Below are 16,313 nucleotides of genomic sequence, written 5' to 3' on the forward strand. Positions count from 1 at the left end.
TCCGCCCCCTTGTACGCATCATCGCGTAGCTCTGCCCCATGACGTGTGCCGGTTCCAGCCTCCTGATTGGCTGGAATCGGCACGTGACGGGGCGGAGCTACGCGATGACGCGAAAAAGGGGGCGGAGCCAAAACGCCGATGCTTCCAAGACCAGCCGAAGGGAGAAGATGCATCTGCGCAAACGCGTCTAAAAAAGCAAGACGACACCGAAGTTAGACGGAACCATGGCAACGGGGACGCTAGCAACGGAGCAGGTAAGTGAATAACTTCTGTATGGCTCATATTTAATGCACGATGTATATTACAAAGTGCATTAATATGGCCATACAGAAGTGTATACCCCCACTTGCTTTCGCGAGACAACCCCTTTAATTTTTTTTTTTGATGAGGCATAGAGACTTGAGGCAATGAGAGTCTAAAGGAGCAAATCGCAACATTATGTCAAATCAAGACTGCTGCAACCATCTGGGATAATTGACCACTCTGTCCTGGGACTGGAGCGGTTGAGGGGTATACTACCTGCAATTGCTCTCCTCTACCATCTGTCCAATCCACTGCTTCCATATCCTGTTTTCAGTCACAAATTGTCACTTCATCTTCAGACTACCTAATCTTTATAGTGTATTAGGATTTTCAAGACAATTAGGAAGCAATGCACAGTTTGCATAACCTAGAAAATTGTGGCGGTAATCTTGGTTGGCCAAAAACCCTGGACTGGAACCACCGTATCAGAGTGACGGCAGAGGGGAAAAAAATGCAAGTAGCATAACCACCAAACCTTCCGGTCCTGGGACATAACGGTCTGCCAAAACTGGATAGTAGCTTTACATATGCTGTCTCATGAGGTCAACCCCTGTATATTTAACCCATTAGGGTCAGTGAGTGTTCTAAAAGGTTCTCCACATTGAAAAGGGATAGTATGTAATTTCCACCAATTACCCATATAACCACTTTTCCTCTTGATTCATTCCGTATACTTAAAGGGGTTGTCTCACGCCAAAACGTTTTTTTTTTTTTATTCAATAGGCCCCCCGGTCGGCGCGAGACAAACCCAAGGGATGGGTTAAAAAAAAAAAAAAAAAAGTTTATTACCCAAATCCCTGCGCTGCGGCGACTTCTTTCTTCCTTTACCAAGATGGCCGCCGGGATCTTCACCCACGATGCACCACGGTTCTTCTCCCATGGTGCACCGTGGGCTCTGTGCGGTCCTTTGCTGATTCCAGCCTCCTGATTGGCTGGAATCGGCACACGTGACGGGGCGGAGTTACGAGGACCAGCTCTCCGGCACAAGCGGCCCCATTCACCAGGGAGAAGACCGGACTGCGCAAGCGCGTCTAAAAACGCCAGAAGACAGCGAATTTAGACGGATCCATGGCGACGGGGACGCCAGCAACGGAGCAGGTAAGTGAATAACTTCTGTATGGCTCATATTTAATGCACGATGTATATTACAAAGTGCATTAATATGGCCATACAAGTGCTGAACCCCACTTGATTTCACGAGACAACCCCTTTAAAGGAAATTTATCAATATCTTTCTACTGCCCTCGCAAAGGTCATCATAAGAGTCCATTCACACGTAGTGAAATTGTGAGGATTTTGACGCCTCTTAATGCAGATTTTCCACAGCAAACAAATCCACACCACTAGACATAGATTTTGATGCAAATCTGTAGCAGACCCCTTAAACTGAAAGGATGAAATCTGTTGCGAAGTCACGTCAAACTGCACAGCACAAAATATGCTGTGGATCAGCACCAAAATCCACCAGGTGTAAACGCACTGTATAGCAAGATGACTTGTATGCACCTATGCAGGAATTTGGTAGAAACTTGCATTTTATTTGTAGCAGCCACACAGAGGTCTAGTCCTCAACATACATGTGCTCTGGCTAGCCCCGTCCACCCATGTGGTAGTCACACTCGCCCCAGTTTGACAGTTGTATTAATATTACAGTGTACAGGGATACAGCTGACAGTCAGTGGCTGGAGGGCAGGGCTAATCAGAGTATGTGATTTTACTCCATCAGCACAGTCGTCCTATACATCTATTCTAATTGGATATGAAACTCAGTAGAAAGTGGCACACAGAAAAGAGAAGGCTCCATGGCAAAAATTAGGTGAGCCCCCCATTATTTTGTCTTACCACTCAGGACAGGAAGGCCTAGTGTTTGACTCCACTACACAGGCTTTAAAATAATCCTTGGGCCAATCCCCCACCTCTATATCTTCCAATGTATTTCTTCATCCGCTTTTTGTACTCTTTGTGACCTTCTGGTAGCTTAATCCGAAACGTTTTTTGTTTTTTTTTTCAACCCCCCCCCCCCCCCCCGTTCGGCGCGAGACAACCCCGATGCAGAGGTTAAACAAGAACACCGGACAGCGCTTACCTGAATCCCCGCGCTCCGGTGACTTTTTACTTACCTGCTGAAGATGGCCGCCGGGATCTTCTCCCTCGGTGGACCGCAGGGCTTCTGTGCGGTCCATTGCCGATTCCAGCCTCCTGATTGGCTGGAATCGGCACGTGACGGGGCGGAGCTACACGGAGCCGGCATCCTGCACGAGCGGCCCCATTGAGAAAAGAAGACCCGGACTGCGCGTCTAATTTGGCGATTAGACGCTGAAAATTAGACGGCTCCATGGAAACGAGGACGCTAGCAACGGAGCAGGTAAGTGAAAAACTTCTTATAACTTCTGTATGGCTCATAATTAATGCACAGTGTACATTACAAAGTGCATTAATATGGCCATACAGAAGTGTATAGACCCACTTGCTGCCGCGGGACAACCCCTTTAATTATTCTGATATATGTTGGGAATAGTTCTACCTTTGTTGATCTTTCTTTAGGACTTCGACACCAAGTATAATTGAGTTTACACATACGAATGCCCCATAACATTCAGGTCCCCTTTGTTTTTAACCCTAGCTAAATCAATTTAGGATTTAACCGCAAATAAAAAGGTACATGCTATAATAACTAATGGGATCTGTGGTTTTAGTAAAGTCTGACAATGGAAGTGGCAATTGTGACCTCTTGCATTTAGTAATTGATATCACTGTCATTTTGTTTCCCCAACGCCCAGAATGCTGTAGCTATGGCTTTTCCCCCCCATGCATCCTCACTTCTCTATAGGAAAAAAAAAAAAAGGAATTTATAAAAAAAATATGCATAAATCTTATGCTGTATTTTTACAAGCTTTAAAAAGGCTCTGACAAAAGAAAAAAAAAAGTGAGGACAGCTTAATGGCTTAATGCAGTTTTGACAACGTTTTTTCCTCATTGAAAGGCAGCAATGTGAAGAGAAGAAAAGTAAGAGTACATCTTTTTGTATCCTCTTTGTTTTAAGAGGGGAAAAAAAAAAGTTTATAAAATGTGAGCTTTCTGAAGTAGAACGATGTCAAGCAGCAGCATCTAACGACTACCTGTACTATCCACTATATGTATGTATTGCAGGCTGTAGTTAAGTGGGTGTTTTATTAAACTTTCCGCCCTAGTTGGAGTCTTTAAAGCGAATCTGTCAGCTCCCATTGAATTCAATGGGAACATTATATTGCTATTGCCGTGGCAATTAAAACGTCATGATAATCACAGTTAAAAGCGCATGTGTGAGAGCCATTAGGCGACTCGCATTCTTTTAATTGCAACATCCCGAGCGCCACGCTAACCGCGCAAACGGAAATAGTAAAAAAAATGATCAGTCACTAAGGGGTTAAAGTATAATGTAGCCAACAGTAAATAGACCCTGCGGACAAGTGCAGAGAGAAGAAAACAGACAGGTTTGTATATGGTTCATATTTTGATTGAGCAGACCCTACAGTCACGCTAGATACAAGCAGATTTATACCAGTGAACACACATCCACTAAAGTATAAAATACAGATGTAGCCAAAATAATGTATTACAACGTTCACATGTACAGAGCCCAATCACATGAATATAGAGGAAATGACAAGTCACAAATCCCAAGAAGTACACAAAAAAGGACTGCTCTGTGCACAAGCCTGTGTTGTCCACAGGACTCATGCAGCCGCAGCTTTGACAGCAGGGAATGGTGGGGAAGGCAAGTATGAGGATCCCTTCACATGAGCGCATGCGCAAAAATGCTTTCCTCAACACATCGTGTTTGACATGAACAAGCCTTTTTTGTGCACGCATCAGCACATAGTACTGTACTTTTTGCGCATGGGATACGCCCTGACGTATAAAGGCTCTTTAGCCTAATAAGGTACAGATGTGTGCGGTTTTTTTTGTTGTTTTTTTTTTAAACGGAATTTAAAGCTCCTATCCTTAGTTTATAGGACTCACAGGAGCGGACAGATTCCCTTTAGTTTACTAGAGTGTACTGAAAGACATGATACACGTCGTTCCCTTCTCACTGACCTGAAGCCCGCACCTAGTCCAATACTCTATATATATTTCTGCTACTTTTACATGCCCGAGAAAATCGTGCAGGATTTGTGCATTGAGAGACGCGCGAATATGAACCCCATTCTTTTGAATGGGGTCACACACACACACACACAATTTTTCCCACTTCATGACACGAGGGGAAAAAAAAAAAAAAACCCATCACGGCTTGTCCTATCTTTGGGCATTCCCATACATTACCCATTGAAATTCCCTTGTAGCCAGTTCGCTGTATAAAGCCATTCTAGTAAGGGTTTATGTCCACGGCTGTGCTTGCACCACATTTTCCACGGTAAATGAAGTCAATGGACTTTCACTGATCCGTGCACATGGCATGTAGACACTACATAGCAACACGCAAGATAAATAAATCATAGTGTGCTGTATTTCTCTGTGTACGCATGCAGCATGAGCGCTGTACACGCGTATGATACACGGTCCATACGTAAATACATTGTGTATGGGCATCTTTTTCATACGCAACCCCTTTCTGAAACAGAAGGGTCTCTGCGTACGGTCACAAAATAGGTAAAACACCGTGGGAAGACCTGCAATGTTTTACACATATGCCGTGGGCATAAGCCCCAATATAGGGAGTTTGTGAGATTGGCCCTATGCAGTGATAGGTCTGCTCATAACCAGCTCAGAGAGGTAAAACGCTGCATTATACAAGCAGCATTTTACGCATACACCGATGTGAGCCGACCCAAGAAGGAGACTATTCCATGTAGGACTGAAAGCCTGCAATCCTCGGGAGAAGAAAAAAAAAAAAAGCCTCTCCTGACTAAAGAAATGTAGGAACGTTGCAGTAGGCCAGGGAGCGTGTAAATTGGTCTGAAGAACAGTCGAAGACAGCGATCTTCTCGGATCTATCAAAGATGCCTCCGAAGGGTGAAGAACTACAAGGAGACTACATGTCGAGGACTGAAGCACGATTGAAGAGAAATGATTTGCGGTTGCATTTCATATCATTGAGTTGGCCAGCCTCACTTTATAAGGAGAATGGGGAAAAAAACCCACACAACCAGTTAGAAATCCAGGAACCATTCAAGGTTTGGCACCATGAAATGCCACTGGAGTACATCCAAAATCTTATTCTGTGCACGCATCAACGTGATCAGGCTGTACTTAGCACAAAGGGATCATGGACTAAATATTAAGTTAGCAAATTTACCCTTTCCAATCCAATTTTGGATTCAGGATTTCCTAAAAAGCTTTATCTTTTTGCCATTATACAACGGTGCCATCTGCTGGCTAAAGTCAGTGTGTGTGTGCACGCCAGAGAGGCTCCAACAGCGGAGTGGCTGGCAGTAGACGGTAAGAATACCCTGACGAACGTCTTCAGACATTGAAGCTGTACAACCATCAATCAGAATGTATTAAGATTGAAGACAGTGGATTGGAAATTTAGATGTCCAGAAATTATACTGAGGAACAATTTTGAAAGAAATTTGTTGACTTCATTTTTCCAGGTAATTTAGATTGAATAGGTATGCGGATTTCAAAGATGCAGTTTTTTTTCCCCCTACAGCTTATCTTAAAAGGATTACTCGAGCCTGTGTCGAGTGGAGCACCAGTGTCCTTCCATTAGCCAAGAGCAAACTGCCCTCAAGTGGGGAGTGGTGGAGGACAACCTTGGCGACAGGGGGCAAAGTTATTTGTCTAGGCTAATCAGTTACACATGTGACAGTGTGGTGAGGAGTTGTGGGCCGCTCTATATAGTGAATAAGCAATATTTTTTTTTGTATTTACACACTTATTTCCTCTCCTTCAGATCATGTCTGCCTCTGCTATTTCTCATGTAAACAGCCATGATCCCTTTTGCTATATCTGTGGCAGTTTCACCATTCCCGGTCAAAGGGCGAACATCAGCGCATTTGTCAAGCAAGCCTAATTTGCATATTTCAAAGTAAAACTTAAAGATCAAGATACTTTTTGGGCCCCTCACAAGGTATGCAAGCAATGTGCCGAGAGAGTGTACAGATATGGACGAAGGGAACACAGGATAAGTTGCCAGTTGGCATACTATAGTTTGACGAGAGCCAAGAGATCATGCCAGTGACTGTTTTCACTATACAAAAGTTTCAGGAGATAACAAGAAAGATAAATGTAAAGAGTATCCTAGACCATCATCAGCTATTCAGTGTCTCATTCAGCTGAAATCCCAGTGCCAGTTTTCAATAAACTACCCTCTCTTGAAGAACATGATTGTGGTGAAGAACTAAGTGACAGCAATGATGAAGATTTTGAAATTGAAGAGGACTTCATTCGTAAGAGATTTGATCAGTATAAGCTGAATGAATTGGCACAAGATTTGAGACTATCAAAAAAGAAAAAAAAGGCTTCAGAACTCCTAGAATCAAGACGGCATGAGAAAAACGTGTTCAAAAAAGAAGCAAAGATATCCTATTTTTGATCCAGAGACATTACATTTCTGCAATACTTTAGAAGTGACCATGGCTTTGTGTATTGCCATAATATACATGGTTTAATGGAGCATCTGGAAAATCCAGTCTATAACTCAGCTGAATGGTGACTGTTCATCTGTAGCTCAAAACGAAGTTTAAAGTCTGTCCCCCACAATGGCAATTTGGTCAAGTCCAATTGGCCATTTAGTTTCACTTTGTAAAGAATATGGAGACAGAGTCATTGGGTTGATTGCATTGTGTTTGATATTGCAACAGCTGTGTTTACCTTAATGGTATGCTTCCATCTTCGTTAGCAATGTGGATACACCAAGTAGTCCTGTTATCTGTGAATGTGGGACAGCAGAGCTCATGAGAAAAACATTGGGTGGAAAGGAATTGGCCTCCAAGATCTGACCTCAGACCTGGTGATCCAAACATTCTATATAAGCCACTTGTTGGCAGAAACAATATTATATTCCCACCTCTGCACATGAAACTAGGTCTCATGAAACAATTCGTTATAGCTTTGTCAACTAAAGGAATCGGTTTCAAGTACCTAATTTTGGCATTTCATAGCCGGTTATTTTAAAAAAATTAAATAAATAAAAGCTGGTGCGTTTGTCCCACAAATTCGGCAACTCAAAGATGAACATTTCATCAAGACAATGTTAGAACTCCGAAAAAAATGCTTGGCTATCATTCAAAAGACATGGTCAAGGACTTTCTTGGAAATAAGTGAGCAAATAATTATACTGAAGTGGTCCAGAAACTCTTGGAGATCTACAAAATGCTTGTTGCAACATGAGCATCAAGGTGCATTTTCTGCATAGCCATCTTGATAACTCCTCGGAAAACCTTGGTGCGGTCAGCGATGAGCAAGGTGAACGATTCCGCCAAGATTTAAAGGGTCATGGATGGACATTATAAGAGGAGATGGGATGTACGTATGATGGCCGACTGTTGGAGCATCAGGAGATATAGTCCAGAGATTGAACGCTACAGGAAAAAGCTATAAGTGTAATTTTTACCTGAACTGTCACTTGCACACAGTTTGGCGTACAAAAACAATATATTCTTAGTATGGACAAGATAACTTTAAACAAACATCACATTCAGGTAATTTTTTGATCTTCTATTGTATGTACATTTTGTATGGTTTGAGAAAAATGGAGTGTATTCTGTATCTTAAAGTTGATGTGATAAAGAAAAACTGGGGTCATTTTTGGATTCAGAAGCTAAAAGTTAGTTAAAAAAAAAATAAAAAAAATAAAAAAAAAAAAAAGGGATCTAAGGGCTGCTGTCCACAGGCGTTTGTTAATTGCGGAAATCACGGCAATAATCCACACACTGGTCCCGTATGAAACGCTTTTCATAAGATGCTTATGGAAATAGCAGTCTGATCTCCACAAACAGAAATCCATTGTGATTTTGCGTAATAAAGGTGGCCTTAGTCAGCAAAAATTGTGTTACAAGGCCTCTTTTTACTGCGGCATTCTTAGCGCCACGCCAAATGCGGTAAATCACTCCCATTGATTTCAATGGGGCCTCAAAAACCTGCACTCAAATGCGGCATTTCTAATGATGTGATTTTCAAGGGCTGTTCTATTTTCGGGCGGTTTAGCGCACCTTATCACCCATCACAATGATGGGAAGCGTTAAAAAGGACTGTGAAACGTTGTGAAATGCGTTCAAAAACACTGCAGTTTTGAGCTGCGTTTTCTGAAGACGTTTGAGTGGCCTTAGGTAAAACGAAAAAAGATCTGGTACGGTGTTAGCCAGTAGAGCACAGTGTGATTGTTCCCAGCAAGAGAAACCACGTAATCTTGTAGATACAATACCTTTTAATGGCTAACAAAAATACATGATGTTACAGCAAACTTTCGAATCTACTCAGGGTTATTCCTCGGGCTTAATAGAACAGATTTAAGACACATTTATATAAATACATATAATCACATGGGAGGGCACAAACAAGGTGTGCTTAGTTTGCACCTAAAACAAATTCCAGAACGGCATAGGAGGGCACAGACATGGTGTAATTAATAGCACTTAGATAAATACCAGAAAGGGCTAACAGTAAATACTTAATTAGTCCAGTGACAAGGAAAGTGAAAGTTTTATGGTCTCTAAATTGATGTCCTTATAATCAGGAGCGTATTGTCCTTTGACACACAAAAAGGAATGTTTCCCCTCTAATGTAAGGAGCTACAAGACCTGCTGACATGTACTGACCGCAGACACGATACAAATCCCCAACATACAGCAGGACTATAAGATCCCGGGAACATTCACATGTTATGTCTGATGCAGTGTACCTGATCCTGTGCAGTAAATGTCCTGTTGGGGAAGCCTTATGTTGGAGAAACAGGACAACACCACAGAGGCAGGATTAGACCGCATCGCCACATGATTACCAGTGGCGGAACATTTTTCTAGTCACGGACACAACATGCCACATATGAGAGTTATCACACTTAAAGGCAATTTTAAGTCCCAATGTTATAGAAAAATATGGGACTACAAATTTATGGTACTATTGTATTATGTCTCCACCACAAGTATGGGTAGTGAAGGGTGTGGAGACATAGTGAAGGGTCAATCAGGCCTGTGTACGCCCACAAGATGGCGATTGGCTGCCTGGAGCAAGGTCCTAGCAGCTTGGGGATTTAGTTATGGCTGGGATAGAGGGTTAGGGTTTTCTTCCAGTGTTGGGCTTACATTATTACAGCTAATAATGTAAGCCTTACACTGAAAATAACCCCAACCCTCCATCCAAGCCATAACTAAAATCCCATGCTCCTAGGACATTGGCAGTCGCCCCCCCTCACTCTTCCCGCTAGGCAGTTAAATTCCGGCTCAGCGCTAACCGCTCCCGGCTGCTGTCACTCACCCTGCCACGGCGTCCTTTCTGGCGCAGCGTCTCCAGCACTGTCACTGTGGGGATATCGGAGTGGTGAGTGGTAGATTGAGGACAGGAGCGACGGAGCTGTGCAGCCAAGGGAGTCCTGAGTGGTGAGTAGCAGGACCTGAGGGAGCGAGCCGTGCAGCCAATCAGGGACTGGGGGCGTGACGAGGCTGTCAAACGGCCATACCTTTGTCAACAACCAGCACTTGCGATGTCGACAAGTTACAATAGTATCCAAGTTTGTAACCACCTTTGGTACCATCAGAAACAGTAAGAATCTCAGAGGGGGTTTTTACATCAGTGAAAATTATGAGATATGAGAAACCTATAGCAGAGGTAAAGTGTTGGCCTGCTGACCGCATAACAATCAATTTAGGGACCATAAAAAACTTTCAGATTCCCTGTCACTGGACTAAGTATTTACGGTTATCCTTTTCTGGGTCTTTAGCTAAGGCCACTTTCACACGGGCAACAAACCAAAAAAAAAAAGATTTTCTCACAATGCGACAGCACTACAAATTACATGTGTGTGAAGCCCATGCTTTCCTTCACATTAGCAATATTTTGTAGCTTGCTACACTAATATTACAAAATAAAAAAATAAATTAAAAAAAAAAAAAAAAAAAAAGCGAGGGATTTGCGATGTTTTGTAGCCCAAGTTTCCCTATGGACCTTTCCTTTGTGTTGCATCACACGAAAAAAAAACCCACTTTTCGTGTGATGCAACTTTTACATTAGGATCCTGGCCGAAGGAAAGTTCTGGCGTGCTGTATGTAGTGAATAAGTAGTTTTATTATTGGAGGACAGGAAGCAACGCGTTTGTGCTGGAACGACACCTTTGTATGGCCATTTTACGCACGATTGTTAACAGAGCACTACTAACACAATGCCAATTAAAATTAATATAGAAATAAAAGAACCTATAAAACAAACAGTTATATAAAAAGGAAGGAGAAGCTGCAGTTTACTAACGACCGAACGGTAATACTGCTGACAGCCTGTTCACAGTAAATGAGTGTTAATTACATGAGGAGACAATAACAATTAATAGTAATGAATTAAGTCACAACTGGTATAAAATGCCCATGGGCACAAAGAAAATATAGGATGACGTGAGAACAGCGGAAGTGTTACTGCCTGCTGCTTCAGAACACTGGTCAGCGCTAACATTAACAGTAAGAACCATGAATATGAGACAGGACAAAAACACTGAAAATGCATTAAAATAAAAGAGGATTCATACCAAAATAGATACAATGGTCATTAAATATAATTCGGATACTGTTTTATTAAATTAAAGTATAGCAGTTTGCCTACTGAAATGAATGGAGCTGTATCAGCCGCTACACTGTGGGAATAGGGAGAAGCGATCCCGCATTGCAAAAAATATAATTTTCTCATAGCTTACTCTATGTGGGTATTTCACACAGACGGAAAAAAGAATCGCATGATTTTCTCACGATGCGACAATACTACAAATTGCATGTAGTGAAGCCTATGCTCTCCAATGGGTTCCTTCACATTAGTGATTTTTTGTAGGTTGCTACATTGCGAGAGAAAAAAATAATAGTCACGGCATGCTCCTATACAGGCGGGATTTGCAGTGTTTTGTAGCCCATGCGTCCCAATATAGCATTCCTTTGTGTTGCATTGCATGAAATCATGGTTTTTGTGCAGTGCAACTTTTACCGTAGGAAGTCCTACTGTTGGTCACTAAAATAAGGCCAAGCTGCAACACACACACACACACACACACACACACACACACACACAGCACTTGTTTGTAGTCTTCAGCCTCCGCTTCCTGGTCAGAGGGTTCATAAGTCCCGCCTCCAGGCACCACTGGCTCTGATTGGTTCTCGAGCGCCATAGCTCAGCCAATCACTGCAGCGCTGGATGAACCAATCAAGTCATCGTATTGAATGACTGATTTGTTCTCAAGCGCCGTGGCTCAGCCAATCAGTGCAGCGCGCTCGATGAAACAATCACAGCCATTCAATGGGATGGCTGTGATTGGTTCTCGAGCGCCATGGCTCAGCCAAAATTGACTTCAATGGAGGCCGTCCATGAGAGTCCGCAGCAAAAGAGCCTGCTGAGATTTTTCCTCCGCACATGGAATACACAATTCGTATTCGTGAGTGTAAGAGAAAAAGCAATTTTACATGCCTTTCAATGCATGCGTTTTGCTACAGATCCTCCGAGTGGACGCCGATCATGGATTCCACAATAGAACTTAAAAACACTAAAATCCTAAGGCCAACTTCCTACAGGCGAGATTTGTGCGTTGCGAGACACAAATCTCATTCTTTTGAATGGGGTCACACGCAGAATTTTTTCCTACATGGCATAACGATGCGGGAAAAGATAAATAAAATCACGGCACGTCCTATCTTTGGGCGAGCCTTCGCATCTCCCACAGTTTTCAATGGGGCAGGTGGCAGTATCGCACCGTGTGCTAGGTGTATGTGGTGCAATGCCATGGAAACCTTCTACACTCGACATAAAAACACCTCACATCTGCAGGGAAATCATATGGTGGCAAGCGCAGCAACTCACAGCCCAATACTGCACTCGCCCGTGTGAAGTTTGGCTCTGTGAGACTGGTCTTAGGCTTTCGACAGTCATTAATGTACCCCATCATTGCAATAGGTGAGGTGGTGCGTACGGGCGACCTTTCCATACGCATCTCTGCCCCAAACAGCAGGAAATCTAAAATAAAGAATAAATAAAAAAAATAAAAAAAAAAGAAGAAAAATCATACTGCACATGTCCAGTACATGCGATTCGCAAGTCGCTGCGCTCCTGTGCCTTCACAGAGTGGGGGGGGGGGGGGGGGGGGAAGAAATCGTTTAGTAAATGAGGTGGAGCACGAGCCTCCATTCACAGCGAAGTCGTTCATAGATCACACAGGACGATTGATTGTTCTCAAGAAAGAAAAACCAAGTAATCTTGTAGATATGATATCTTTTCATGGCCAACAAAAATACATGATGTTACAGCGAGCTTGCGAACCTCTCAGGGTAGATTTTATGCCTGCATAAACAAAACAACCAATGAACAAATTAAGGCCTCCTTCCCACGGACGGATTTCCGCTGCGTTGCCCGCAGCTATTAGATTCTATTGAACCTAATAGCTCAGTGCTCACGGTGCGGAATTCCACCGCGGAATTCCGCACCGTGAAATCTCCCGTCCTCACCCACGGCATGCTCTATTTGCCACGGGTGTACGCGCGGACGGCTTCCATTGCAGTCAATGGAAGCCGTCCGTCACGCTATCTTCCGCTGTAGCACAGCGGAAGATAGCGTGAAACCGCTTCCCTGCCCACCGCCAGCCGCGTCATGTGACGCTGTGGGCGTGTCATATGACATGGTCGGCACGTCACGCGCTCTATTGCGCATGCGCGCCGAAGCGTCATGCAGGACGGAAGACTCCGGATCCGGAGGCAAGTATTGGGGTCTCTGGCCTAATTCTAATTTGTTGATTAGCCATTAGTGGTGTTTACACGGAACAACTCGTCCCGTTTCGCATGATCTAGTGATTGACTGAGTGATGATCGTTTCATGTGGGAGGGCCCTAAAAACTTTATAAGATCACTGTAGGCCAGAGCTAACCGACATTACACACAAGGTATGAGATCACTAGGGGTGAGGGCCCTGCCCACAAGAGCTGACAGTCTTGGAGGAAACAGAAGACATGAGGTACAAGTGCTTGTTCCATATTCGTGCAGCATATTACATGTGTAATAAGCAGTCCATAGGAGCCCACTGATGTCAGTTGGTTTGTTCACTTGAGCGACTTTTCATGCGATGTCTGATCGCGTGAACAAACACTCGGCACGACCCATCTTAGTGCACATTTGCGCATTGCATGAGCCCATTGAGGTCAATTGGTGTGCGAAGAAAACCTACGTTTTTGCTTCTGTATATTGATCAATGCGATTTTGTATGTTTGTGCGCGCAAAGACATGGTGAAAATACGTGCACGTAAGCGACTGTCTCAAACACGCAGCATATTTGCACGACCAAAATGCACTTACGTCTGTGTGAATGAGCTCCTAGGGTGTAGAGGTGTGGTATGGGGTTACTGAGGGGGAATGTAGAGCAGGGGTAAACAGAAGCATTAGACTAGGGAATGTGATAGACCTGCCTAAAACTGTGGATGTTGGGAACATGTTTGTCTGGGGTAGCGCATTCCGGGGAACTGGTGCAGCTTGAGAAAAGTCTTAAAAGATGGGAGTGGGAGGATTCAGATTAAGGCACACGAGCGGAAATTCTGCAGCGGGATTTCCCACAGAATTTCCGCCCCTGGACGCCTGCATGGGATTGCATTGCAAAACGCAATCCTATGCAGCCAGCCGCGATTTGTCTGTGTGAAAATACACGCGGAAAACAAATGGCGGCATGTTCCATTTCTGTGCGAGTCTCGCAGAGGCCCGCACAGAAATGTCTTTCCCGGCGCCCAGTCTCTGCTCTGCGCATGCGACGGCTGCCGGCACATCAAAGAGCCGGAGCCGCGGGAGAGGTGAGTGCCGCACTGGTCCCTGCAGGGGCTCGGGTCCCGCTGCGAGAATTCTCACAGCAGGATCCGACCCGGCCATCTGCAGGCAGCCTAAGGAGGATTTTGTATATGCAGGGATGACAGTTAGGCAAGGGGATGGAGGTAAGGAAGGAGATGTAGGGAGGTGCAGCACGGTGGAGAGCTTTAAGGATGAGGCATATAAGTTGTATTCTATATTGGACCAGAAGAGTTGGACCGGTTTCTCATCTGCGTTGGAACGTCCAGCCAGAGGTCCCATCACAGATCCGGAGATCACCGAGGGCAGTAGAAACCTCAAAAATAGCAAGAAATCAGTCACAGATCTGGCTCAAAATACCGCAAGAAGAAACGCCTGTTCTTCCATCGAGACATCGGGCAGCGGCTGGACCCCATTATAGCTAATGGCATCCATCCAATGCTGTTTGGTGGCGTCCAGAGATGGAACCATTCGGCAGCAGGGATTTCCCTTGCCTGCTCTCTAAACGAAGCAGGAAAGCGGAATCCCCAATATCAGATGTAAAACCTCCCTAACTGGCAAAGGATGAAGGCATCTGTGCAAGAGCTCAGCCACATGAGGACCGTGACTTCGGCGTGACACGCAGTGAATAGTCAATGACAGTTATTGGGCTTTCATAGATCTATTCACATGTGCGTGTAGATACACGTGAGAAATAGATCGCAGTGTAAGCCCTATTCTTTTCCATGGGCAGCAGATACAACGCTGTCTGTACGTGATAACCTGCGTATGGGCGACGATTCATACTCAACCCCACTATGGGACGGAGAGGGCACTTAAAAAAAAAAAAAAAGGTGGGGGGGGGGGGGGGGTAGAGATACAAAGTCCCACTGCATATACCCACATGTGCGAGATACACAGCCATGTGCAGGGCACTCACTGCCATACACAGTCTGATGGCACATGCAGAACGCTAAAGCCCTTGTGTTAATGAGCCCTAACGGTTGGGCTGGCAGAGGGGAGTGTAGTGCCGGTAGTCCTGCACCAGTGGGGAAGCACAGTATGTCACCCCGGCTCCAGTACAGCCCCTGTGGACGTCTTCTGGACGGGCTCCAGTGTTTACACCGCAGAGCAGGCGGCTGCAGAGGGTTTCTGCCATTACCATGACAATTGTTAGCCAGCAGCAAGGAGACCCTGGCAGCCTCCTGCAAGGAGACCCAGCGGCTCCGGCTGAGGTCCCGCACTGACACCCTGCAAGTCTCCCCGTATCGTGCGCCGCTGCGCCAACTAGACCCTGAGCAGAGCCCACACCTGTTGCTGCACGGCGCTGCAGAGCCCGGCTACTACGTGCGAGCACACAGCCAGCGCAGTCCATGCACATGACAAGAGGACTGCACGGCACTACACTGGTCACGGCGGCTACAAGCCCGGGCACAGCACGTAGGGTAACGGGGCAACTCACCTCCGTCTCCTCCGGCACCAGCTCCACTTCGGGCCACAAATCTACCAGTTGAGCGAGAGGCATATTTGAGGGTCAGCACTCTGTTCACACTGCACTCCAGCTCCACACTGACCGCGCTGACAGCCGGAGCGGACCGCCCTCCCTGATTATTATTAGTCTCTGTCAAAGCCCGCGCTGGCCATTGGCTGCTGGAGTAAGGGGGTGTGGCCTAACGGGAAGCCACCCCTGTGATACTCCTCCCTGAGCCCTTCAGGTAAATGCTTCCTTATGAAGACTTCAGAGAAGCGGGAAAGAGAGCGCCATCTTGTGCCCCCAAGTGGTAATAAACTGCTTCTGCTCGGCTGACAGAAATGTTTGCGGTAGTAATAAGCTGACCGGATAGAAATCCTTTGTAGTGTCTCCCAGATGCTGCTCGGCGCTGGAGCATTTGTTTCCTGAAAGAAGATACATAAGTTATTTGTCCGGCCTCCATTTAGCTATATGGGAATTTGGAATTCCCTAATTATTGCTTGAATGGAAATACATGTTATTTGCACACAAAGAGAAAGCACACCAGATATTATTGAGTAGGCCGGACCCCCCACCAGCCCACCTATAGAATTGCCCCCCATTGTTATAAAGTAGCAGCGCACCATGTT

General features: G+C 45.0%; 1 protein-coding gene across 1 annotated transcript in view; it reads right to left on the reverse strand.

Moving 5' to 3' along the window:
* The window catches only part of RPS6KA1 (ribosomal protein S6 kinase A1), a 180,558-nt gene extending 164,746 nt beyond the window's left edge, over positions 1-15,812 (reverse strand). Inside the window, exon 1 of the mRNA XM_066573002.1 lies at positions 15,676-15,812. Within this exon, the coding sequence (XP_066429099.1) occupies positions 15,676-15,738 (63 nt within the window). The 5' untranslated portion in view covers positions 15,739-15,812. The remainder of the gene's footprint in view (positions 1-15,675) is intronic.
* Between the last annotated feature and the right edge of the window lie 501 nt (positions 15,813-16,313).

This window comes from Eleutherodactylus coqui, chromosome 1, assembly GCF_035609145.1.
Source record: "Eleutherodactylus coqui strain aEleCoq1 chromosome 1, aEleCoq1.hap1, whole genome shotgun sequence".
Taxonomy (NCBI): Eukaryota; Metazoa; Chordata; class Amphibia; order Anura; family Eleutherodactylidae; genus Eleutherodactylus; species Eleutherodactylus coqui.